Source organism: Parastagonospora nodorum (genome assembly GCF_000146915.1).
Source record: "Parastagonospora nodorum SN15 chromosome Unknown scaffold_23, whole genome shotgun sequence".
In the NCBI taxonomy this organism is placed as follows: domain Eukaryota; kingdom Fungi; phylum Ascomycota; class Dothideomycetes; order Pleosporales; family Phaeosphaeriaceae; genus Parastagonospora; species Parastagonospora nodorum.
The window spans coordinates 356,118-377,721 of NW_001884571.1; the positions used below are offsets into that span (position 1 = coordinate 356,118).

At 52.1% G+C, this 21,604-nt stretch overlaps 11 protein-coding genes across 11 annotated transcripts; 7 read left to right on the forward strand and 4 right to left on the reverse strand.

Moving 5' to 3' along the window:
- Positions 1 to 333: 333 nt before the first annotated feature.
- SNOG_12696 (hypothetical protein) lies at positions 334 to 1,110 on the reverse strand (the record flags this gene model as incomplete). The annotated part of the gene is made up of 3 exons (XM_001802864.1): positions 334 to 372; positions 426 to 1,044; positions 1,103 to 1,110. The coding sequence occupies 3 exons, from the start codon at positions 1,108 to 1,110 to the stop codon at positions 334 to 336; spliced, it is 666 nt and encodes a 221-aa protein (XP_001802916.1).
- A 338-nt stretch (positions 1,111 to 1,448) lies between these two features.
- On the forward strand, positions 1,449 to 2,150 carry SNOG_12697 (hypothetical protein; the record flags this gene model as incomplete). The annotated part of the gene is made up of 1 exon (XM_001802865.1): positions 1,449 to 2,150. One exon carries the CDS (start codon positions 1,449 to 1,451, stop codon positions 2,148 to 2,150), a length of 702 nt encoding a protein of 233 aa, XP_001802917.1.
- An 869-nt stretch (positions 2,151 to 3,019) lies between these two features.
- On the forward strand, positions 3,020 to 4,933 carry SNOG_12698 (hypothetical protein; the record flags this gene model as incomplete). Its single annotated transcript, XM_001802866.1, has 1 exon — positions 3,020 to 4,933. One exon carries the CDS (start codon positions 3,020 to 3,022, stop codon positions 4,931 to 4,933), a length of 1,914 nt encoding a protein of 637 aa, XP_001802918.1.
- A 159-nt stretch (positions 4,934 to 5,092) lies between these two features.
- SNOG_12699 (hypothetical protein) lies at positions 5,093 to 6,908 on the reverse strand (the record flags this gene model as incomplete). The annotated part of the gene is made up of 3 exons (XM_001802867.1): positions 5,093 to 5,323; positions 5,551 to 5,776; positions 6,139 to 6,908. 3 exons carry the CDS (start codon positions 6,906 to 6,908, stop codon positions 5,093 to 5,095), a joined length of 1,227 nt encoding a protein of 408 aa, XP_001802919.1.
- Positions 6,909 to 7,746: 838 nt separating this feature from the next.
- SNOG_12700 (hypothetical protein) lies at positions 7,747 to 8,628 on the forward strand (the record flags this gene model as incomplete). The annotated part of the gene is made up of 2 exons (XM_001802868.1): positions 7,747 to 7,786; positions 7,886 to 8,628. The coding sequence occupies 2 exons, from the start codon at positions 7,747 to 7,749 to the stop codon at positions 8,626 to 8,628; spliced, it is 783 nt and encodes a 260-aa protein (XP_001802920.1).
- Positions 8,629 to 10,372: 1,744 nt separating this feature from the next.
- SNOG_12701 (hypothetical protein) lies at positions 10,373 to 11,470 on the forward strand (the record flags this gene model as incomplete). The annotated part of the gene is made up of 1 exon (XM_001802869.1): positions 10,373 to 11,470. The coding sequence occupies one exon, from the start codon at positions 10,373 to 10,375 to the stop codon at positions 11,468 to 11,470; it is 1,098 nt and encodes a 365-aa protein (XP_001802921.1).
- A 170-nt stretch (positions 11,471 to 11,640) lies between these two features.
- Positions 11,641 to 12,390, reverse strand: SNOG_12702 (hypothetical protein; the record flags this gene model as incomplete). Its single annotated transcript, XM_001802870.1, has 2 exons — positions 11,641 to 11,996; positions 12,072 to 12,390. The coding sequence occupies 2 exons, from the start codon at positions 12,388 to 12,390 to the stop codon at positions 11,641 to 11,643; spliced, it is 675 nt and encodes a 224-aa protein (XP_001802922.1).
- A 777-nt stretch (positions 12,391 to 13,167) lies between these two features.
- Positions 13,168 to 14,835, forward strand: SNOG_12703 (hypothetical protein; the record flags this gene model as incomplete). Its single annotated transcript, XM_001802871.1, has 3 exons — positions 13,168 to 13,499; positions 13,547 to 14,357; positions 14,404 to 14,835. The coding sequence occupies 3 exons, from the start codon at positions 13,168 to 13,170 to the stop codon at positions 14,833 to 14,835; spliced, it is 1,575 nt and encodes a 524-aa protein (XP_001802923.1).
- A 679-nt stretch (positions 14,836 to 15,514) lies between these two features.
- SNOG_12704 (hypothetical protein) lies at positions 15,515 to 18,901 on the forward strand (the record flags this gene model as incomplete). Its single annotated transcript, XM_001802872.1, has 1 exon — positions 15,515 to 18,901. The coding sequence occupies one exon, from the start codon at positions 15,515 to 15,517 to the stop codon at positions 18,899 to 18,901; it is 3,387 nt and encodes a 1,128-aa protein (XP_001802924.1).
- Positions 18,902 to 19,677: 776 nt separating this feature from the next.
- SNOG_12705 (hypothetical protein) lies at positions 19,678 to 20,343 on the forward strand. The gene is made up of 2 exons (XM_001802873.1): positions 19,678 to 19,795; positions 19,842 to 20,343. Exons 1-2 carry the CDS (start codon positions 19,736 to 19,738, stop codon positions 20,202 to 20,204), a joined length of 423 nt encoding a protein of 140 aa, XP_001802925.1. The 5' UTR covers positions 19,678 to 19,735; the 3' UTR covers positions 20,205 to 20,343.
- Positions 20,344 to 20,456: 113 nt separating this feature from the next.
- On the reverse strand, positions 20,457 to 21,420 carry SNOG_12706 (hypothetical protein; the record flags this gene model as incomplete). Its single annotated transcript, XM_001802874.1, has 2 exons — positions 20,457 to 20,615; positions 20,656 to 21,420. The coding sequence occupies 2 exons, from the start codon at positions 21,418 to 21,420 to the stop codon at positions 20,457 to 20,459; spliced, it is 924 nt and encodes a 307-aa protein (XP_001802926.1).
- Between the last annotated feature and the right edge of the window lie 184 nt (positions 21,421 to 21,604).

Below are 21,604 nucleotides of genomic sequence, written 5' to 3' on the forward strand. Positions count from 1 at the left end.
CGATCTACTGTTTATTAGCGTGTCCAAGATACCAATATAGTGCATAATCTCCAACACCTCTTTAACACATTGAACCCGCTTCATGAAAGTCTCGTGACTTGGTTGTGCATTATTTTGTTCCGCTGGCATACATGCGTTTCTTACATATCTACACAAAGTGCCCCCGCCCAAAAGCCCCAACACCGTGCCGTCCAATGCTACCGGCTCCTATGCCCGACGCCAGGTTGTTGTTGTACATGGGAAACGCCCCGAGGAGAGTGGTGAGTGAGAAGTACGCTAAGATGGACCAAAGTGGATGCTCGATCGGTTTGAAGAAGGAAGGAAAGCCGTCGCTCATGATAAATCAGGGTCGAAGAAGACCTTTCGTGTGAGCTGTGGGATGTTAGCATTGCTGTGTTTTGTGTGTTATTTGAGGGCAGACTTACAGCCCAGCCACCTGCCACACTCGCGCATATACCGGCGCTAATAGCCATTGGCCGTGTCCCCCGTGTGCTTTTGAAGAGCGCGCCGCTCAATGCGCCTGCTGCTATACTGTTTGTCGCATCGTGCTTCCCCCGGTAGTAGCCTATTGTGCTGTTCATGCCATTGTACACCATGGCGATCACACCCGCGCTGTTGCCCAAGAAAGGCCCCCGCCGCGTCACCGCGTTCAGCACGCCGTTCAGCCGTAACCGTGGAGGCATGCTGGGCGGATTCTTCTGCAAGCCTTCGGCAAGACCCCACGCACCGCCTATTGTGAGCGCGGTGAGGTACGACACGCCGGTGCCATAGCAGAGATCGTCGGACCAACCGCGGGACGGGAGGGCGGAAGCTGCGCCAAGATCTGCGACCGAGTCTTCGAGCGAGAGATAGTCGAGCGTGTCTTGGTTGAGGCCTGCGAGCGGGTGCAGCTGTGAGGGGTCGAGGATGAAGTCGGAGGGGTTTTGTATGGCCGTGTTGGGGTCGAATGGCGTGGCTTGGAAGGTGTCTTCTTTTACGAAATCCGACGATTGCGGCGACTGTGCGGGTTGCGCGGCGGGCTTGCGTCCCGTTATCGAGTCCCAGCTACGTCGTGTGTTAGCAATTGTATGTACAGCCCGGGAGATGGCTGGTGTTGATGTACATGGTCATCTTGGAATGTAGCCTGGTGAGTGGTGGAGGAAGAGAGGGAGCTTGCGCGCAGCAGTAAGAGGCTCAGTAAAGATCTCCCAAGGCTGTAAATGCTATCAGAGGCAGGCTATGTCGAAAAGTGGTCAGGCCTGGCAGGGTAGAGTTGCGCAGGCGATAGCGACGATGCGGCGGCGTTAGCGGTCATGTTGGTCGCCGCAAAGAATTTCGAGGAAACTCAGCGTCATGGGCACGGACCACCCCAATCGCTCTTTCCGAGCTCGGAAAGAAAATAAAACTTGCGACGTAAACACCGCGGCCAATCCCTTCACTAATCTGACGATCAATTGAATACAGTCCAAATGTCGCTGCCAGAGTTCAAGCAAAACTTCCTCAGGGACTGTGTGTCGGCCGACGCCCTCAAGTTCGGCACCTTCACACTCAAGTCCAAGCGCATATCGCCCTACTTCTTCAATGCGGGACTGTTTCACAGGGCTGATCTGCTCCGCTCCATATCCTCGGCGTATGCCAACACTCTCAAAGTTCATGGTGAATCAGACCCATCCTTCCAATGGGACATTCTCTTCGGCCCTGCGTACAAGGGCATCCCACTCGCCGCAGCCACAGTCGATAAGCTCGCTGATCTGGACATGAAGACGTACGGCAAGAAGAGCTACAGCTTCAACCGCAAGGAAGCCAAGGACCACGGCGAAGGCGGTAACATTGTGGGCGCGTCGCTCAAGGGCAAGAAGATTGTCATTGTCGACGATGTCATCACTGCTGGCACTGCTATCCGCGAAGCCATTGACATCATCAAGAAGGAGGGTGGTGAGCTTGTTGGTATCATTGTTGCATTTGATCGCCAGGAGAAGACTCCCACAGCGACCGACGACGACGGCAAGCCCGGACCAAGTGCCATTGGAGAGGTCAGGAAGCAGTACGGCATTCCAGTGCTCGCCATCTTGACGCTGGACGATGTTGTCGAGTACCTGAGGGGACTGGGTGGTGAGGAGGATCTGAAGAGGCTGGATGAGTACCGGGCGAAGTACAAGGCAAGCGACTAAGTCTCGCAGCTTCAACGACTTGATGAAATTGAGTTCTGAAGATAGACACAACTTTTGGAAATGACTGTGATCGTCCTACCCTTGATGCGATCACCCCCATTGCAAGCATGCAGAATGAGGGCAGCTAGCGAGCAGATGAAGCATGTGCTCTTACTTAGTTGCAAAGTAACACGCAGAGACACAAAAGTACAAATCAGCCGCAAAGCATGCATCCAACGTGGAGTGGTATGCAAGCTCAAGTAGCTGAAAGCCTGATCTGGACTTGGAAACTTGATGAGTAGTGAGTGTCGCCGAAGACATTATCCTTTTGAGAAACTTTCCAGGCAAGGGCACGACCAGACTTGGGGTTTCGTGCATCAACGTAGCTTCCCGAGTGACCGAGCGACCGTTGACATATCTGGGGCCTGAGCCGAACGAACCGATTGCATGAAGGCGCCGCTAGCGCAGCCCAGGAACCGTGACGCCTGCCCCTCGCGAATTACTCCGCACGGAATCGCTTACTCGTTCTTCATCTAATATACCTATCGATGTCTATTGCAATAGGCGCTTCGGCGGCCGCTATCCTCACCAGCACCCTGTAGTTCTTTCCTGCTTTTGGTCATGCTCCTTCTTGGCAAGGATGGGGGATGCCTGCCGCACAGAAACGCGAGGTGTCCTGAAAGAGTGGCCCTCGATGGGTAGTCCATGTGAACAAAACCGCCGGCGTGAACCTTGCTGACCGTAACTGATACTCTTACCTTGATTCTTCTCGACTGCATTATTCCTAGATTCTTTTGTCGCATGTCGCATGTCGCATGTCGCCTCAGTATTCTCACAATCGTACACTCTAGGTCTCGCAGCATCGAGCTCGCAGCGAGTGCCGACCCACGATGGGCAAGATCAAAGTCGGCGGCGGCGGGCGACCCTACCAAGCAATGTCGAGACAGCACAAACGAACCCTCACATGGCTCCTGCTTGGGACCATCGCGTTCGGCGCATACTACATGTGGTCGGCATATCCAGACCGGCTTGCCGTACCCTTCGCATCGCACGAGACATATATGAACACTCGACAAGCTCAAAGTCCGCTCAAATCACAGCAGTCCTATGACTGGAGACAGGCGCCCTTTATCAACAAGATCAAAGAGTACATACCGCTGCCGCAGCAACCCGTTCGAAACCTCCCGCAAGTGCAGGCCGACTTCCCTCCCGAGACAAGGTCACAAAGACGGTGGAGAGAAGAGCGGAGAGTAGCTGTCCGGGATGAGTTTCAGCGCTCATGGGAGAGCTACAGAGAGTTCGCATTTGGATTGGACGAGCTCCTGCCGGCCACGGGTGGAAGCGTAAATACATTTGGCGGCTGGGGCGCCACGTTGGTCGACTCGCTCGACACGTTATGGATAATGGGCTTCAAGGACTACTTCTACGAGGCTGTAGAGGCGGTGGCTGTGATTGACTTTGGCAAGTCAGACATGGAAAGCATCAGCGTCTTCGAAACCACCATCAGGTACCTGGGCGGCCTCCTCAGCGCATACGATCTGAGCCAGGAGCCGGTGCTGCTGGAGAAGGCTATCCAGCTGGGAGAAATGCTGTACAGAGCTTTCGATACCACGAATCATACCCCACTCGGCGGCTTGAATATCGAAGATGCCAAGAACACTCATCGCTCTGAGTTTCCGGCTGATATGAACCTTTGCTTTGCATGTCTTGGTTCTCTCACCGTGGAGTTCACGCGCCTGGCGCAAATCACAGAAAATAAAAAGTACTATGATATCGTAGCGAGGATCAGCAAGATGATGCGCCATGCACAAGACACCACCCAAATGCCAGGGCTGTGGCCCACGACCATCAACGCTGCGAAAGAAGACTTCAACTCATCACGTTACTTCTCCATTGGAGCACTCGCAGACTCGACATACGAGTACTTTCCCAAGATGCACGCGCTCTTGGGCGGCGTAGAACCAATCTACGAGAAACTGTACAAAGACTCTGCCGCCATGATTGACAAGCACATGCTCTTTCGCGCCTCAATCCCAGACGAGAAACTCGGCGCCGACCTGCTCTTCTCCGGCGACGTGTACTCTCCCAGTCAGGGCGAAGCGAAACTGAACACCGATCTCCAGCATCTAACGTGCTTCATCGGCGGCATGTTCGCTCTCGGCGGGCGTCTCTTCCAAGACGAGCACCACGTTGACCTCGGCGCCAAACTAACAAAAGGATGTATATACACCTACGCCGCCTTTCCAACCGGCATCATGCCCGAGACCTTCTCCATGATGCCCTGCGACAGCCGCTCTTCCTGCCCCTTCAATCACACCCAATGGACCGAAGAGAAGCACGAGACGTGCACTTCACCCGCCACAGACGATACCACTTCCGAGACGAAGCAATGCCGCATTCCCCCAGGCTTCATCGGCATATCCGACCCCCGCTACCTGCTCAGACCAGAAGCGATCGAATCTGTATTCATCATGTACCGCATCACTGCCGACCGCGCATATCTGCATCATGCATGGGACATGTTTATATCGATCGTCACCGCATCTCGCACGCCGTTTGCAAATGGCCAGGTGCGTGACGTCACATTCATCCCACCGACGATGCCGGGCAATAAGGTCCCTGGTGTCCGCGGCCAGATGCGCACGCGCGAAGACAATGTGGAAGATAAAATGGAGAGTTTTTGGACCGCGGAGACGCTCAAGTACTTTTATCTGGTGTTCAGTCGCGAGGATATGATTAATTTGGACGAGTGGGTGTTTAATACGGAGGCGCATCCGTTAAGGCGGCCGACGGTTGGGGACTGAAGCATATACCGAGGGGAAGGGATGCGTTGACTTGTATATACAGTTGGTGCGGCATTGAATGGTGTTTGGCGTAGAATTCATTCCTAGCATTACAATTCCTTGCGTTGAAGAGTTACTCGTTGCATTATCTACATCTCCATCTCCACCCCATGTATCTCTCTATTCCTCCCTCTCCCCCCAAACATCCGCCTCCTCCCTCGCCACCGCATCTAAATCCACGAGTCCCCCACTCGACCTGCCCTCATACTCCTCCTCCTCCTCGTCGTCATCATCACTTTCCTCCTTCACTTCATCCCTACCCCAGCCCTCTTCCACCTCGGGCACATACGCCGGCGACACGGGCACGAAGTCGTCCATGAGGTTTGACGGCAAGCCAGCGGGCGCGGGGCGCTTGGACGGCGTATTAGACGGAGAAAGGGGCATCATTGACATTTCCGGGGCGCGAGAAAGTGCTCGTTCAGGCTCAGGCTCTGGTTCTGGTGCTGGGTCTCTTGGCTGAGGGGGAGGGGGAGGGGGAGGGGGAGGGGGAGGGGGAGAGGTAGTGTCGATGAGATTCCGCGGAGCAGCGTCTGACCTCTCCACCTCCCTTCTATCTACTTTGTCCTCTCTCGCCACACTCGTCCGATCCACGCCCTGCGTCGCCGGCAGCTTCGCGTGGTGTTCCTGCTGCTGTTGCTGGGAGAAGGGGAAGATGGAGAATAGCCGTCGAGCTCAGACTGTGTCTGTTTAGTCCCGCGGGTCTTGCTATCTCCAGGCTCTTGTTTGCGGGTCGTGATGGCGGCGGGTTCGATGCAGAGTGGGAATGCGAGACGCGTGGGCTGGGCGGTTTTTGCACGGTCGTGGCTGGGAGATCGGCTTGGCACATTTCGCAGGCGGTGAGGTCGGCGTGGTTGAGGAATGTGCAGCGGGGGCATTGTTTTTTTGGTTCGGGGGTGGAGGGGCGGTGCGGTTGGGGTTGGGGTTGGTGTTGGTGTTGGGGGCGTGGTGGTTGTCTTGGAGGATTGGTTTGGTTGGCGGGCATGTCGTAGCCTGGAGTGTATCTTTGAGCTGGTTTTGATGTGGAACGGCGTTGTTCTTGTAAAGTAGAAGCACTGGGCTTTTTCGATGGTCCTGCGGGAGTATTGCTGGCTGTATTTGGATCGATGGAGATGACAACCTGAACATCCCTTTTCGTCCCACATTTGTTGCACTGACACTGTCTGGACATAGTCTTCGTGTAAGTCTCCTGCACGTCCGCTGGAGCATCGAATCTGATTTCGAAGCGACCGGGCTCGCCGAATCCATCGCTTTTGCTGCTACCACTTGCTCTCCAGCCCTTGGCGTTTGAGTAGCCGGCGCCTTTGGCTACGATTGGCATGATGGGATCCACGGCTCCGAAGATGAGGTGGTCGACAAATGGCACAAGCATAAGTGTGCCGCTGTTCTTGATTCGCATATCGACTTCGGGTCGGAGCTCGAATTCGTCGATGGAATGGAGAACGCGGAAGTACTTGTTAAACATATCACCGTAAAACTTCCTTATGGCGACACCCTGCGCCAGCAACTCATGGGGTAAATTCCGCGGCGCCGGACTCGGCCAGAGAGCGTCAATCAAATGCTTCTCTTTCAGCGCCTTGCGAACCATAAGATCCAGCCTCGCACACTCAAACAGCTTCTTCTCCAGCCGATCATGAACTTCGTATTTTGCGAATCGAATAACCAGCCCCCTAATAAAGCTAGCATCCAGATTCCACTTTCTCGTGAAGTAGTCCAAGGATTCCAGATCTTTCTGCGCCTGCGCATTCGCGGGCCGAACTGTCAACGGCGACATTTCGTGGCCCATGTTGATCCATCGTGGGAGTTGGCGCGGGTCTGCTGTTGCTGTGGACCAGAAAGATCGGATGGGTGCATATTCCGCTTTGAAGTAATTGTAGATAAAGTCCAGGAAATCGGCCTCGGTCAGAGGCATCGCGGCGTGGCCGCGTGGGATATCCATGGTGTCCGTCGACGGTTGAGGTGGCGAAGATCGCAAGTTGGTAGAGGTTGAGGTAGGTCACACGACGCGACTTTGTAGCCCGGGAAAATATATACAAGAAAGAAAGCGTTTGATACGATGTGTGGCAGCGAGCTGGAAAGTTGTTCGGATATCTAGATTAAGCGACCCAGATATGTGCAAAAAACTGCTGCCTTGGGAACATGAAGAAGTGTACGTGTACTGGGTCAAGCACGGTTTTGATCAAATGACGATGCCTTGACCATGACTGCGCCACACCTCGTGGACATGTGGAAAGCCGTAGAAACCCACTGTGAGTGGTGCGTTGGAAAAGAGTGTATTTGTGACAAGGCCTAGGCCGCCTACGTCATTCAGTGGCGGTGCGCCACTAGGTGCTGTCATGGTCGTGCGCGCTCTGTTCAAACTCAACCTACCGTCAAAGAGTAGCGGGTATCTTATATACGTGCCTGAATAGACTTGATAGTCTCTGAGTACGTAACGAAGAATGGAAATAACTTAAAGTCAGACAGCTCAACTTTACCCCAAGATAGTTCTTACTACACCTAGTGGCGCCATGCGCCCGCATTTTCTTGACCTCCGTTTCCTCTTACAATCACAGGCCACTCACGATGCTCGCCTTTGAACACGCACACGCGACAGCAAGCCTATATAACACTACTGAAACGTATAATTAACAGAGCATAAGATCTGCCCCACAAATTGGCAAAACGTCATCCCCTGCATGAACTATATGGAGCGTGCCTTAATGCAGTTCGGAGAGTCTGCCCGATTTAACCAGCCAAGAGATGGACGCCAGCGACGCACCACCTACGTATAAGAGATGGAGGAGAACGCCGTTGCAGTTTTCGCTCCATACACACGTCTGTTACAATTGACTTTTACCCGGTGGTATCTGACATATCGTTAAGTCCGCGGAATAGAAACTACAAAAACACCCCGCAACTTGCCATAATCTTTAGCATTGATTGCAAAGGCAGAGCTTGGAATAAAGATGCCAACATACTTCATCAGCGGAGCCAACCGTGGCATTGGCCTCGAATTCGTGCGCCAGCTCGCCTCCAAGAGCTCGAACAACATCATCGCCGGCGTGCGCTCCAAATCCAATGACATTTCTGAGCTCGAGGCCCTCAACACCAGCAAGAACGTCCACATCATTGAATGCAACGTCTCTTCGCCCGATTCCCTGTCCAGTCTAGAGTTCCGTGTCGCGGAAATCTTGTCCCGCACTGGCTCAAACCTCGATTTCGTCTTCAACGTCGCAGGCATAAATGCCACATCTACAGACACCTCCCTGACCCTCACGCCAGAGAGCCTACAGAACCACATGCAAACCAACGTTTTTGGACCCGCCAGCGTCGTGCAGTCACTCAAGCAGTACCTTAGGCGCGGCGCTACGATTCTCAACATGACCTCTGGCCTGGGCAGTTTGACGGTTGCGACTGATGTAACGAAGTGCTGCACATACAGCATGAGCAAAGCGGCACTGAACATGCTGACGCTGCATCAGAGCAAAGACCTCAAGAGTCAGGGAGTGAAGGTCATCTGCATGGATCCTGGCTGGGTGAAGACGAGGATGGGAGGCAAAGGGGCGATGATTGAGGCGCAGGTTAGTGTAAGCAGCATGCTGGACGTTGTCAAGAGGTTGAAGGACGGCGATAGTGGGAAGTTTTACAGGTATGATGGAAGTATTGTACCTTGGTGATATATTCGGTACCTAGATATGACCATTGTAGCACGAATTACATGGCCCGGCGCTTCTTTCATGGATGTTTCGTTCCCAATCACTCATGGTCATCTCAATGCTATTGTCCTGCAAATAGTCAAACTCTGCAATCTGACTCCATCGTTGCGTCATAGTTTCCAAGTTCTCTGCACTTTTACCACGTGCTTTTGCTGACTTCAAAACTAGCATGAGCACCATGTCTTCGATGCACTCGAGTGCGGGATGGAAATCGTCTCTTTTGGCGTAGACCTCACACCCCAGCTTTGTACGCTTCAGCACACCTTTCGACAGTAATCTTTGCTCCCTGGACCTACCAGCAATCTTGACCTGACGACAGAATACATTGATCATAACCGTCATGGAGACATGTTCCTCGCGAATAATGAGACGCTCTCGTTCCACGATCACAACCTCAACTCAGACTTTCTGGATGACACGATATCGGCTTGTTCTAGCGAGTATGACCTCAAGAGACGTGAAAATTTTGGTGCGACTAGTATCGGGATTATGACGTTCAGTGTGAAGGACTTTCTCCACGCAACGAAAAAGATGGACATTTCAATTCTCACAAAACCACCTGTTTAATCCGAATGATTCGAATAACACGAACAGTCTCACTGGGACGGCCGAACCGTCCAAAGCCGTTACATCCACTAAAACGGCTCGCCTAACACTTCGATCAGTTTGGCCAATCTTGCGACTAACTATTGACGATAGTCTTATAGTTTTTCTCAAGCACGTCTACTCTCGTTCTGGGTCTTCTTCAACTCCATAGGTTCGATCATGGAAAGTGCTCATCGACTTTCTTTTTTGGCTTGCTCATGTCTTTAGCGCCAGCACGACTATAAGTTTACACGCGCACTTCGCGGCAGGGCGCCCCTTGACAATATTTTCATTTGCAAACGTATAGTCAGTGTGCTCAAATACCTTGCATCTTCTCTCTGAGATTATTTATGATTTGTAGATCTAGTTACAAACTAAGATGGTAACGATCGCAACCCAATTTCGACCTCGTATGAATTTTGTTAAGTAGCGCCTTGTAGAAATTAACTTTAAGGAGATGTAAAGATAACTTACCGCACTCTGCGGATGGCGCACGGATCAGGACGTCTGCGGACGTGTATGGCACAGACCGCTACTCCAAGATGTCGACGTATACGTCGCTCACCGCTGATTAGCCAACACCCAACAAAATTGCTCTTGGCTCGCGTCGGCCTCAGAACAACATAGAATGTTTACAGGGTAACTCTGCTCGTTTTCAAATTTCCATCAACCTCAAAATGTACGTGTATTTGCGCGCGCCCTAGCACTCGTGATAGCAGACTTCTTTTCACTTCTTCAATGGCTTTCTACTAGTATTGTACTATTTTGTCTCCACTTCTTTCAGATCATTATTTGAACACTATGTGCATTACAGCACTTTTCATACGACAATCGTAAGTGCTCTTCTTGACTGTCTGGTATTGTCACAACCACTATTCCATTTTGCTCACACGACGACGACTGACAGTGAATGATAGTAGAGCCCGCTGTTCGCGCACACTTCAGCCTAGCCACTTTTCATCTCTACTAACCACAACGCTCGATACGATACCCTTCCAACCGCCGAAGCCTCATTCACGTTCGATTTGGCACCACACCCTTCCTTTTTAAGAACACGGTCTTCAAGACCTCTCATTCCGGTCTCAACCACAACCCCCAGAGCTAAGAAATCACCGCCGCCATGTCACCCCAAGCGTCTCTGAGGAGAGACTCTGCGTCGCCCACCCCCAGCTCAACATCCTCCGTCTTCTCAACCTCAACCTCAAATATCCTCACTGCCGCCTCAAGTGTCATGTCCGTCTCTCCAACTCCTACAAAGCAGCACTCTCCAGGGCCGGCATCCGCATCTGCATCCGCCCTACAGACTGCAGACCCGATGTCGAAACCCTCTTCCGTGCAGAAGCTCGACGTCACGACCAACTTCTCCTACTGCACCCCAACATCGCTCGCATTCTTCAAGGAGCTAGCATGGGAGCAAACGCCCTGGATCCGGCGCTCCACTAACACCAAGATGACTAACCCCATCCTCCCAGAAGACGCCGCCCAGATCTCAAAACACCTAGAAGTTGACCAAGAAGCCATCGAGCACGCGCTTCTCTTCGGCTCAACATCAACAGATCTGCAGCTCTTCGTCATCTTCCCGCACGCCACCGACTATGCGGTGATCAACGAGCGCTTCCTGACAATTTGGCACGACGAGATTGTTAAACCTGCCTTCGACCGCGCGTGGAAAGACAGCGGTCTCGTACGCATCCATGGCGCCATGCTCGAGAGCAGGGTGCGCATCCTTCCTCCCAAGGGCGTCAGGACGGAGAACGACGCGCTGCCCGCAAGCGACATAATTCGGCGTTTCCGTCTGAACTCGACCCAGATACATGCCCAAAACTGGCCGTCCGGGAACCCCGCGATCATGCATGACGCTTGGGAGTCGATTGCGGGTATGCTGCGCGGGTATCCTGGGCTGGAGGAGTACCAGGATCCGAAGCTACTGGCGGTGTATCGCGCGGGGATTGATCTTAATGAGAAAATGAGCACGCCGGATTGGTATGAGATTGTAAGGAGGGAATGGGATGCGGACATGGACGGGGAGTATGTGGTTAAGGGGAGCTTTGGCGTACTGTTAAAAACGAGTCTGGGAAAGAAGAAGGATGGGACGGCGGTTGTTCAGAAGAAGCGCAAGTCGACGAGAGGATACGGGGATGAGGAAGAGAGTAGGAAGATAGGGAATGAGGAAGACAGACATCAAGCCAAGCGCCGCAAGGTGGTTGAAGACGTCTAGAGAGGTTGAAGTTTTGGGGAACTGTACGATATACATGTAAACGGCGTTAGTTGGTCATTCGGCGATCAAGACCCTGATAGTCTACGAGGTCATTGCCACTTTCCTTGGTATACCATATTACAGCAACCAGAAGCTGTACGAATCAAAATTTGCACACCAACCCACTGACCTCACCGACTAAACAGCGCAATCCCATTCTCACTTCCCCCAACTTGTACCTTCATCCCCGCCTTCCCATAAAACCCGCGATTTTTCTCTCCGCAAAGTACACTAGCTACCACGTCCTCACCCTCCCTGCCCACGCCCCATTGCGCCAACAATCTTCCCACGCCTTTCCCTTGGAACTCAGGGTCTACACCACATACAAACAAGTCCCAACATTCGGCACGATCACCAGTCCAATATCTCTTCGAATCAGCGACGGCGTTGTCAAGGAAGGAAATGCGTGACGGATCCGCGGCGCGGTTTGGGAAGATGAAGAGGGAGATAGTGTGGTAGGATTTCAGGATGGGGGCGATGAGATTACCTAGACGATTTTGAGAACTCAATATCACATTTACACCAATTTGCCAAGTTTAGATAGAGGATCCAAATTACTCACGTGGATCCACCCTCCCCAGCTCCATCCTCTCCCCACCCCTACCCAGTCTCCGCCAATTCGCCGCGCCGACGACTTTCTCCTTTCCACCTTCATTTGCCGTCACGACGATGAACTGGTGTCGCCAGTCCCAGAAGCGCTCGCGAACGCCGCGGAGTAGGAACCAGTACACATCGTCTGGATACTGGCTGCGATGGGGGTGCATCATTTTGCCTACGATTTCGTCGTCGAAGAATGCCGAGGTCCAGATTTGGGCTATGGAGTTTAGGTCTGTGATACGAGCTAGTCGGAGATTGTACTGAGATGTTGAATTGAAAGACATCTTTCCTTTGCTGAGGTCCTTGATTGTAGGTCTGTATCAGCTTTCACACGTGGATGTGAAGTGGGAGTTCGCTGGACTGCTTTTGAACACTGATGCTTCTGACTATGCGCCGACGGTCTCGAATACTCCGCATTTCAGTCATGAGGTCGCTACATATAATCCCTGCGAGGCATGCTGGGGAAGTGGGAGAGATCATCCGCAGCCCCACATTCCAAGCATATGTACACACAGTACCAAGACTTCCATTGATCCAGTTCTACAGAATACTATCGATTATGATTCACGAGACTGTAAATTCATATGTCAGTCACAGCATTGTACATGAATCTTCCAGTATGCTAGAACTGCAATACTACCTCAATCATACCACGAACGCATGATACTGCGATTCTAGATCGCAAGATGCTTAGACGCCTTCCACAAGAGTACAGCAAATCGGTACGAATTTGCTTATAAACCGACCTGTATCCTGATGATCGGTCGAGCCTTGCTGTCGGTACCGTGTAGCTGGATCGGGTGCAGCCGGCCATCAGCCCTAGTGATATCTAGCCACTGCTTTGCCAACGTACGTATATCATGGTTTAGCCGGCGATATTGAGGGTACCGATGAGTGTGCTGTGTTACAGCATGGTGTGTATCACTTCAGTATGCATGGCGTAATCGGTAGTCAGACATCTAGAAGTTATTGGAACTGAGATAAAGAGCTGACGCCCGGTTTGGTTGTAGTTTATTCGTCTGCTTGTGCCTGTGCCTTTTCAATTCACACGGGTTTTCACGATGATGGAGGTCAAGACAGCAGAGTTGCACATCGCTACTGATCCGCACCGATATGAGGAAGGCGAGCCGCAAATGATGACTGAAAAGGGCGCTACGACCGAGGATACACGCGACATGCTTCGGATGGGCAAGACGCAGGAGACACGCCGTAATTTTCGATCCGCCACTATACTCGGTTTCTGTTTGGTTATATTGTCGATGTGGGAGACGATGTTGGCTACATCGGTCTTCGCTCTCTCCAATGGTGGCACCGCCGGATTGATTTGGGGATACTTTATTGTCATGGCAGGGTTCGGATTCGTTGTAGCGTCACTGGCTGAGATGGCCTCTATGTGAGTTTCACGCTTCGTTGGCGTGGCTTTGGGCTAACGGTTCTCAGGGCTCCGACAGCAGGTGGACAATACCATTGGGTTAGTGAGTTCGCACCATCAAGCTGTCAGAAGTTCCTCAGCTACATTGTTGGCTGGCTGGGAGTCTTGGGATGGCAAACCGCCGCTGCGACTGTTTCGTACCTGTCAGGAAAACAAATCCAGGGGCTCATCAAGCTGAACAATCCTGACTACGAACTCAAAGCCTGGCATGGAACAATGTTGATCTGGTCTGTCCTTGTGATCTGCTTGATCTTCAACACATTCTTTTCCAGACTACTACCGCTGGTGGAGGGCGTCATCGTTGTCCTTCACGTTGCAGGCTTCTTCGCGGTCATAATACCGCTCTGGGTCATGAGCGACAGAAGCCATGCCTCGGGTGTCTTCACTTCCTTCGAGGATAATATGATGTGGGGCAATCTTCCGCTGGCGGTCATCATAGGCCTTACTGGAGCATCCAGCACCTTTGTGGGAATCGAAGCAGGAGCACACATGGCCGAAGAAGTACGCAATGCCGCACATGTCATTCCACGTGCCATGATGTGGACATGGCTGGGCAACGGATTGCTTGGATGGATCATGGCCATAACGTTTTGCTACTGTGTAGGCGATACTTTGTCGGTCCTTTCGACCCCACTGGGCACTCCGTTCATCCAGGTGTTCCTGAATGTAACAGGTTCAGTCGGTGGTGCTACCGGTCTGACGGTGTTGATGCTTGTCATTGCGATTTTTGCCTGTGTTGCGGTCATGGCGACAAGTTCGCGCCAATTATTCGCATTCGCTCGCGATAATGGCGTGCCTTTCTCCAAAGCCTTCAGCAAGGTAAGTGCATTGCTACTGTCATTGCGCTGATCACTGATTCTCCCAGGTCTCTCCAACGCTGGAGGTACCAGTTAATAGCGTGTATGTGACGCTGCTGTTTGTCGGGGCTATCTCCTTCATCAATATCGGATCGAGCGTCGCCTTCATGCAGGTCATTTCCCTCGGTGTCGCGTCGATGTTGACGTCGTATCTCATTACCATTTCTTGTGTCATGCTGAAGAGAATCCGCGGAGAGCCACTCCTGCCGTCAAAGTTCGATCTGGGGAGGATGGGACTACTCATAAATATTGCAGCAGTAGTATTTCTGCTGTTTCTCTGGATATTTACTTTCTTCCCTGTTGGCCCGAAACCTACAGTGGTTGACATGAACTGGGCGTCATTTGGGTATGGCTGCGTCATCATCTTTGCTGTGGTATACTACGTTGTTCGTGGGCGCCACATATATGTCGGCCCTGTAAGATACGTCAAAAAGGAGTAGAAGCATCAATAAAGTATGTTGCCGTGATGGTGTTGGGGCCATCAAGAATACACGAAGATTCGCGCGTCTCACAAGCGCGCCTTATCATCTTATCGCCTTATCTCCTTATCGGCTTGTGGTGAGGACGCGATGCGCGAACTGCACCGACTTGCCATCAGACCGCGACGAATGCCATGCCGGAATTCGAGAACGACGGACTGAACCCACGAACTAATCTGGCATTTGATTTGACAATGTCCAACCAAGTGGTGACGCGAACGACGCGGTCACGCGCCGGGCTCTGTACCCCGCGAAGCATGATAGGCGGCACGGAGCTTACGCGGGGACAAGGAGACGCAATCATTAGTGAGCAACAGTGCTTCGAAACGCAGCCATCCAGTTCTCCCTGAGGCATCTGGATTCTGCTTGTATTCGATAGATGTGACCACACACTGCTTTGAGGACCCGTCTCTTTTCGCGGCTCTTTCACTGTCCGTTGTTGGTGAAGACCCTCGGTCCTCGACAGGCAGCTCCGAGGAGCTACTGATGCCTTGCAGCTCTCCGATAGGCGTTCAAGTATACTTTGCCACCCATTGATATCCAGCACAGCTGTTGACATACCGATGTAGGTTATAGAAGTCTTTCAGCCAACGTTGCCGCCCCTGAGAGCCTCCTAGAGACCAATAGATCAACCTACACCATGGCCTGGTGGCGTCGTGATCCATCTCTCTTCTCCCGATCGCCCGTCCATCGCTACGCTCAACGCGTCCTCCGTGATAACCAAGCTACTCTGCGTACACGTTGCTTCTCGCGAAGCCCCTCAAAGAATGCCCAGCATGAAGACAACGGCGAGCGCAAGCGCCCAGAGAACATGTCAAACCTTGAGTGGATGCAATTGCAGCACTACGAAAGGTGGCGAAAGCGTCTGCAAGAGGACCCATATAAGACTTTGTTTGGAGCTAGCAATGACATGTTGAATGGCAAGGGCCTGATGGACTGGGATTGGATCCACAAAAGCTTCCCCAAGTGGATCTTGAATGATATGGAAGTGGACGATAAGCCTCAGGAGAAGTCTCCAGAGAGGCCAAAGAATCATAAAAGGGTAGAGACCCGAGATGAAAGCCCAGATACCATGCCAAAAGCGCGCGAATCCGTCGTTTCCAAACCCTACCTCAGACGGGCCACATTCGAACGTGATGAGTCTGCTGGGATTGTATCGCCGTCTGATTTGAGAAGGCCCAGGGAACATTCTCATGTGAAAGTAGTCGGGCATGGTTCACCTGGGAGTAGGATGTCGGCCACCGCGGCCGTTGCCCCCTCTGCCGACGGACTAAACAACTCAGCTCCCAAAGACGTATCGAGCGCAACGGAACATCATATACCACACCCAATCGTTCTAAGCAACGACGAAGTGATTGCTCGACAACCTGCTGCTCTTGAGGCCCGTTTGGCGCACAACGGCCTCAACGACGCAGCAGAAGGAACCTCGGCTCGTGATACACCATTCATGAAGGAATTTCTTAACAACCTCAGATCAGAAGAACTCGAGTTTCACAATGCCATTTCCGATCAGGGGTCATGGAGACAAACAGCAGTACAGAGACGAGCTGCAACAGAGTCAACCATCAAGCCTCAAGCTCAGCCCTCGGTCCCATCAACATCGATCGAGAAAGAAGCCTCGCCCGCCCTACCAAGTACAATTGAGCCATCTCAACCGCTACCAGCACCTTTTCCACGGGATCAAACCGACAAGACCTTCAACGAGGGTATGAATTGGCGCTTGAAACAAGAGTCGACCTCACCTCGTACCGAGATCAAGGCTCAGGATGACATCCCTCCAGCACGTTCTCCTTCAGATGTCCTCAAACAACTTCCTGAAGACGACATCGATTTTCTTAGTGCTGCGGACATACGTGCGTCGATGCGTATGAAACGTGGCAGGAAGCCAACCGAAGAGCAGAGGCAGGCAGAACGTCAAAGCCTAGAAGAAGCATTTACTGCTGCCCAGGATCCTCCTCACTTGGACCCCATGCTGGAAGCCGGAGTCGTCAACGATCAACACGTTCGTCGTGCCGAGCGCGAAAAGCGTGCTGTTCAAGTCGCCGAACAAGCTAACATCGCAGAGTCATTGAAGGAGTCGCATCCACATATTCCAGCAGCTGGCGCCCCAATCGAGTCTAGTATCGATCGAATGAAGAAGTGGATCGAAACTACAGGCGCCAGCTTTGCAAAACAATTCTGGCAAGATCCAACTGAAGAAGCAGATGTAACGAAGACTAAGTTGTTCTTCGACAAAGTCGCCAACTACATAAAGAAGGGGCAGGCTGCAACACGACATGTAACTGCAGATCTGGAGAAGGATGTTCCAGCTTCGATACCGCTGCTGAAGCGGCTGAGAAGCGATGAACAGATACTCGATGCTGCCATACACAGACTCCGACAACGTTCGCCTAGCGGAACAAGTCAAGGTATATCTCCAAGGAAGATCAGAGCCATGCAGTCTCTCAAGACCAGATTTCACCAGACCAATAATGAGCTGGAGAAAGCATATGAAGCGTTACGTCAGCTCGCAGGTACCGAGGCGGCGACGAACGCGACGGGTTCGTTCAAGCGCAGGCTTACTGCTGCGTCCACAGTGTTACACAAGAACTCGCAACTACTGCGCATGCTTGTGTGGAGTCTGCAGGCACGTCTGGAAGATCCGAACGTCGACCGGAGTATTCTTTCGAACTACAAAGTTGTCGCTGACAATTTGCTTTCGCTTCGAGATACTCAGGTGACCTTGATGCGGCTTGTCGAACGCGCAATGTTGGTCTACAATGTGGTACCAAACGCACCGGAGAATCTTGACGCAATTAAGGCTGAGCAGTCTGCCGAGTTTGCTAGTTGTGAGGATCCTTTTGTCCGTGCAAGATTGGCAGCTGATGCACACCTCATCGACGAGATTAAAGCATCCAAAATTGCAAAGGATGCAGTCTCAGAAGAGCAAGTTGCCATCGAGCCGAAGCGTTCAACCAGCACGATCTTGAACGAGCCAAGTCCTCTCGCTCATAGCTTGTTTAGACCCTTCGGCCCAGCTATAGAAAAGCTTGGTAGCAAAGAAGTACAAGAGCAGATGAAGGAAAATGAAACCAGGAAGCTCAGAGATACAAAATTAGTCGATGAGATTAAGCAGTCATATCAGGAAAGGTATAGTAAGATCAATGCCGAGCATCAGCAGGTCGCATCCTCCACAATGGAGCATGAGTCTTCGAAACAGGATCTTGAGAAGCCAATTCAGATGTTGAAGGATGACCCGGAGGCAAGTCTCTCGATATCACAAGATTCGCCATTGGTCACCGCTTCCGAGCCCTCAAAACCAACGGGCGATGCAGAGAAACAGTTTGCTACAACTTCCGAACAAGTCACATCTGCCCTGGAGAAAGCCGATGCGGCTTTGAAAACAACGGTAACACAACCTGAGCCAGAATTCGAGCCAACATCGGCCACCACTCCCTCCCAGTCAATGGAAACTCTTCCAACACACTACACGATCATCGTCCGCGACCCGCAAACGGACGCCCTGTCGATCACCACATCAACAAGCGGCCCACCTCGCGATACCTCACCCGCTGTCCCTCTCCACCAAGCCCTCTCAGACCTCGACAGCCCTGCGAAATTCATCCCATACATAACATCCGGCCTTGAAGTCGTCAGCGCAAAAAAAGACATTCTCGTCCTCCGCGACGCCATAGACAGCAGCGCCTCAACACGTCCTTTTGAGACTGTTCGCACGTCGCCAGCAACTACATCTGAGCAGCCTGACTTCAGTCGCGACAGTATCAATCCAATCGACGGCACTACTCGCCTTTCGCCAACGGGCTACGTCGGGCCTGAAGAGACGGCTGAGCAGCTGGAGAAAGAGTTCCAGGAACGCAGACAAGCTGCTAGTAGAATGAATGTGAAAGAAAACACGCAAGATGAGCCAAGGAAAGGAAATACAAAAGAGAAGAAGAGAGGTGCAGGAGGTGTAGCGAAGACAGCGATTTGGGTCGCAGGTATGTGCTATGTCGCTGGGGTTATTGGGGAGATTGCTACTGGGGGTTGAGGGTTGAGGGTTGGATGCTATTTGCGGAGTTTTCGAATCGGCGTGCATATGGATATTTTGGTCGTGAAACTGGGATATACACTGCTCTGGTCTATGAGTTTATTTTGTTCATGTATAGTATGTTCACAGTTCATTACAATCACGAAGACACGATTCTATATCATTTGAGCCATTCATAGTTTTCACTTGCCGCATGGTGTATTCGAAGCGACGCAGTCTTCAACTGATTTGCAAGGCGACACATTTCCTACATATCCAGGTACTTCAACCATGGACGTGAGACATCAGCAAGTGGAAGTGCGACAAACCGAGTACATGCTACAAACATGTCAACTTCTGCAGGACATATCGTCTTAGCCCACCAAAACCGTGATCGCTGCTAGCTCAGGCGTAGTACCTATACAGCCGGTAATAAGGCCCCAGCTTATTGTCGCACTTGAAAAAACACCCGAGATCAGGACACAACCTTTATTGCAACGCCACAGGACAGCCTTCGTCGCGCATCGGTAGCTGCAGGCACCGACATGCACTTACGAAGCAATGACGATCCCAGCAGTGCTCTGAGCCTCGCATGTACAATATGTCATGATGTAATCGAGACGGGCGTACACAACGGCCGTGGGGAACCGACAATCACGCCAGGAACGGAACTTCTCACGCGACTGTCACCATGCTAAGCTCTGGGAGTCTCGGAATCGGGGACGCGTTGCTAGTCGCGCATGTTCCGGTGTTTATGTTTGCAAAGGGTTTATTGATGCTGGGTCGCTGAAGTTGAAGGCGCGACGCTGTGAATCCCACTTTCTCCCGCGCAACGAAATCGATTCAAACGCCAAAATGTCGGACAACATCATCGTAAAGGCTGTCGCTGGCACTTGTGTCACTTTCTCGTTCATTCTCGCTGGTAGGCCAATTGCGAGGTCCATGTATGGCTTCGACTTACATTGTCAGGAAATGCAATCACGCAGTCGTATATGACCGTCCCAGCGCTCCTAGTCGACTTCCCACCCCCAGGATCGCCGGACCATGCCTCGCGCGCAAAGCTTCTAGGTCGTCAATGGCCGCTGTGCTGGACAGTTGGCAACCAATTCTTCCGCCCAATTTCGACTCTCGGTTTCCTAGGCTACGCATTTGCTGGGTACTCGGTGTTCCGGGAAGGCGCTCTTGCGCGGAGCGATTGGAAGCTGTTTGGTGTTGCGGCAGTCATGCACTTGACTACTATTCTACATTCGGCGTTGAACATGCAGCCTTTGAACGACAAATTGGAGGCACTTGCGGAGCGCGCGAGTGCGAAGGAGTTGACTGAGGCGGAGAATATCGCGAGGAAGTGGGCAAATTGGAACAGGTTGAGGTTGGTGACGCCGGTGCTTGCGGGTGGACTTGCGCTGTGGAATCTGCTTTCGTTGTAGAGAACATCGATACACGAAATCTATTACATGAACAAGAACGAAATCGTATAACGATATTCAAAGACCTGCACAACTTGTATTGCCATTGTTCCCCTAATAACTCCAATACAAGGACCGAGATGAGATTTGAGTGACGCCAACATCATAATCTATTTCGCAACAACCTGCGACTTCCAACCACTCCTCTCACGCAGCCAAGTCTCGAAATCGCACAGCTTCGGCTCTTCCTTCCTCAGTGCCTCAATATCAGCACCGTACCCCTCAGAGGCGAACCATGTAATCATGATGCTCATCTCGGTAACCGCCCACTTGAGGACCGAACCCAGGAATCCCATATGTAGCCGGTACTGGGCTACCAATGGCTCGCTGAAAGCAGTCATTCATCTCATCCATGGTGAGTTCACTGCCTGCAAGCGCTTCAGCACGAGCATTCCACTTCTCATGCTCCCGGAAGGCTCTCGCACCGAAGATACCGATATCTTCGACAGAAACCCATTGCAGTGCCTTGCCTTGCAGCGTATCTCGAAGCGCAGCGAGGAAGACCTTTGTCGGTATACCGGGCTCCAGATTATCCATGAAAGCCACAGGACGCAGAATCGTCCATCCCATGTTCTCCCCCTTCTTGCCAGCCTTTTCAAGCAGATGCTGCTCAATCTGGTACTTTGTCTGGAAATGCGGGATCGGCGTCTTGTTCTCGAAGCTGCGCTGGTTGCCACCCCTGTCCACGGAGGAATAGACGAAGTGTGTGACGCCTTCCTTGATCGATTCGTCGATAAGGGAGGTACCCTGCTTGATCTCGCCCTCCACGCTGGTACCGGGTCCCATGGAGATCTGGACGGAGTATACCCCCCATATCTTCTCTTCCTTGCCGCCTTCTTTCAGTGCAGCCTTGGCGGATGCGAATAAAGATGGGACATCGTCGAGGTTGCCTTGCACGAGTTTGACGCTTGGATAATTGTCTGTGATGCGTTTTGCGGAGCTAGATTTGATATCACGCGTGACGGCAAGAAGCGTGTATTGAGAGCTCTCAGAATGTGTCGCGAGCTGCTTGAGTACAGAGCCGCCCTGCTTGCCAGTTGCGCCGCAAACAATGATAGCCTTGGTAGTAGCCATAGCGATGCTAGCTCGGGTTTAGATTGACTTGGTAGGGGTGTAATGCTTAGCGCGGTAGGAGCCTTGTTTTCAGCCTCAAGATTTTCACAAGGAATGAGACAGGCCAATATGTCGACAAACAGATGTGGGTTTCGATCGAAACTTATTGCAGGCAAGCTCAGTAGAACCGCGTTCCACCGCATGT

Excerpts from the sequence above, each read along its gene's own strand:
- SNOG_12705 (XM_001802873.1), top strand. The coding sequence starts at position 19,736 with ATGTCGGACAACATCATCGTAAAGGCTGTCGCTGGCACTTGTGTCACT. Across the intron at positions 19,796-19,841 it reads GTGTCACTTTCTCGTTCATT|ATTGTCAGGAAATGCAATCA; the intron begins CTCGCTGGTAGG and ends GCTTCGACTTAC.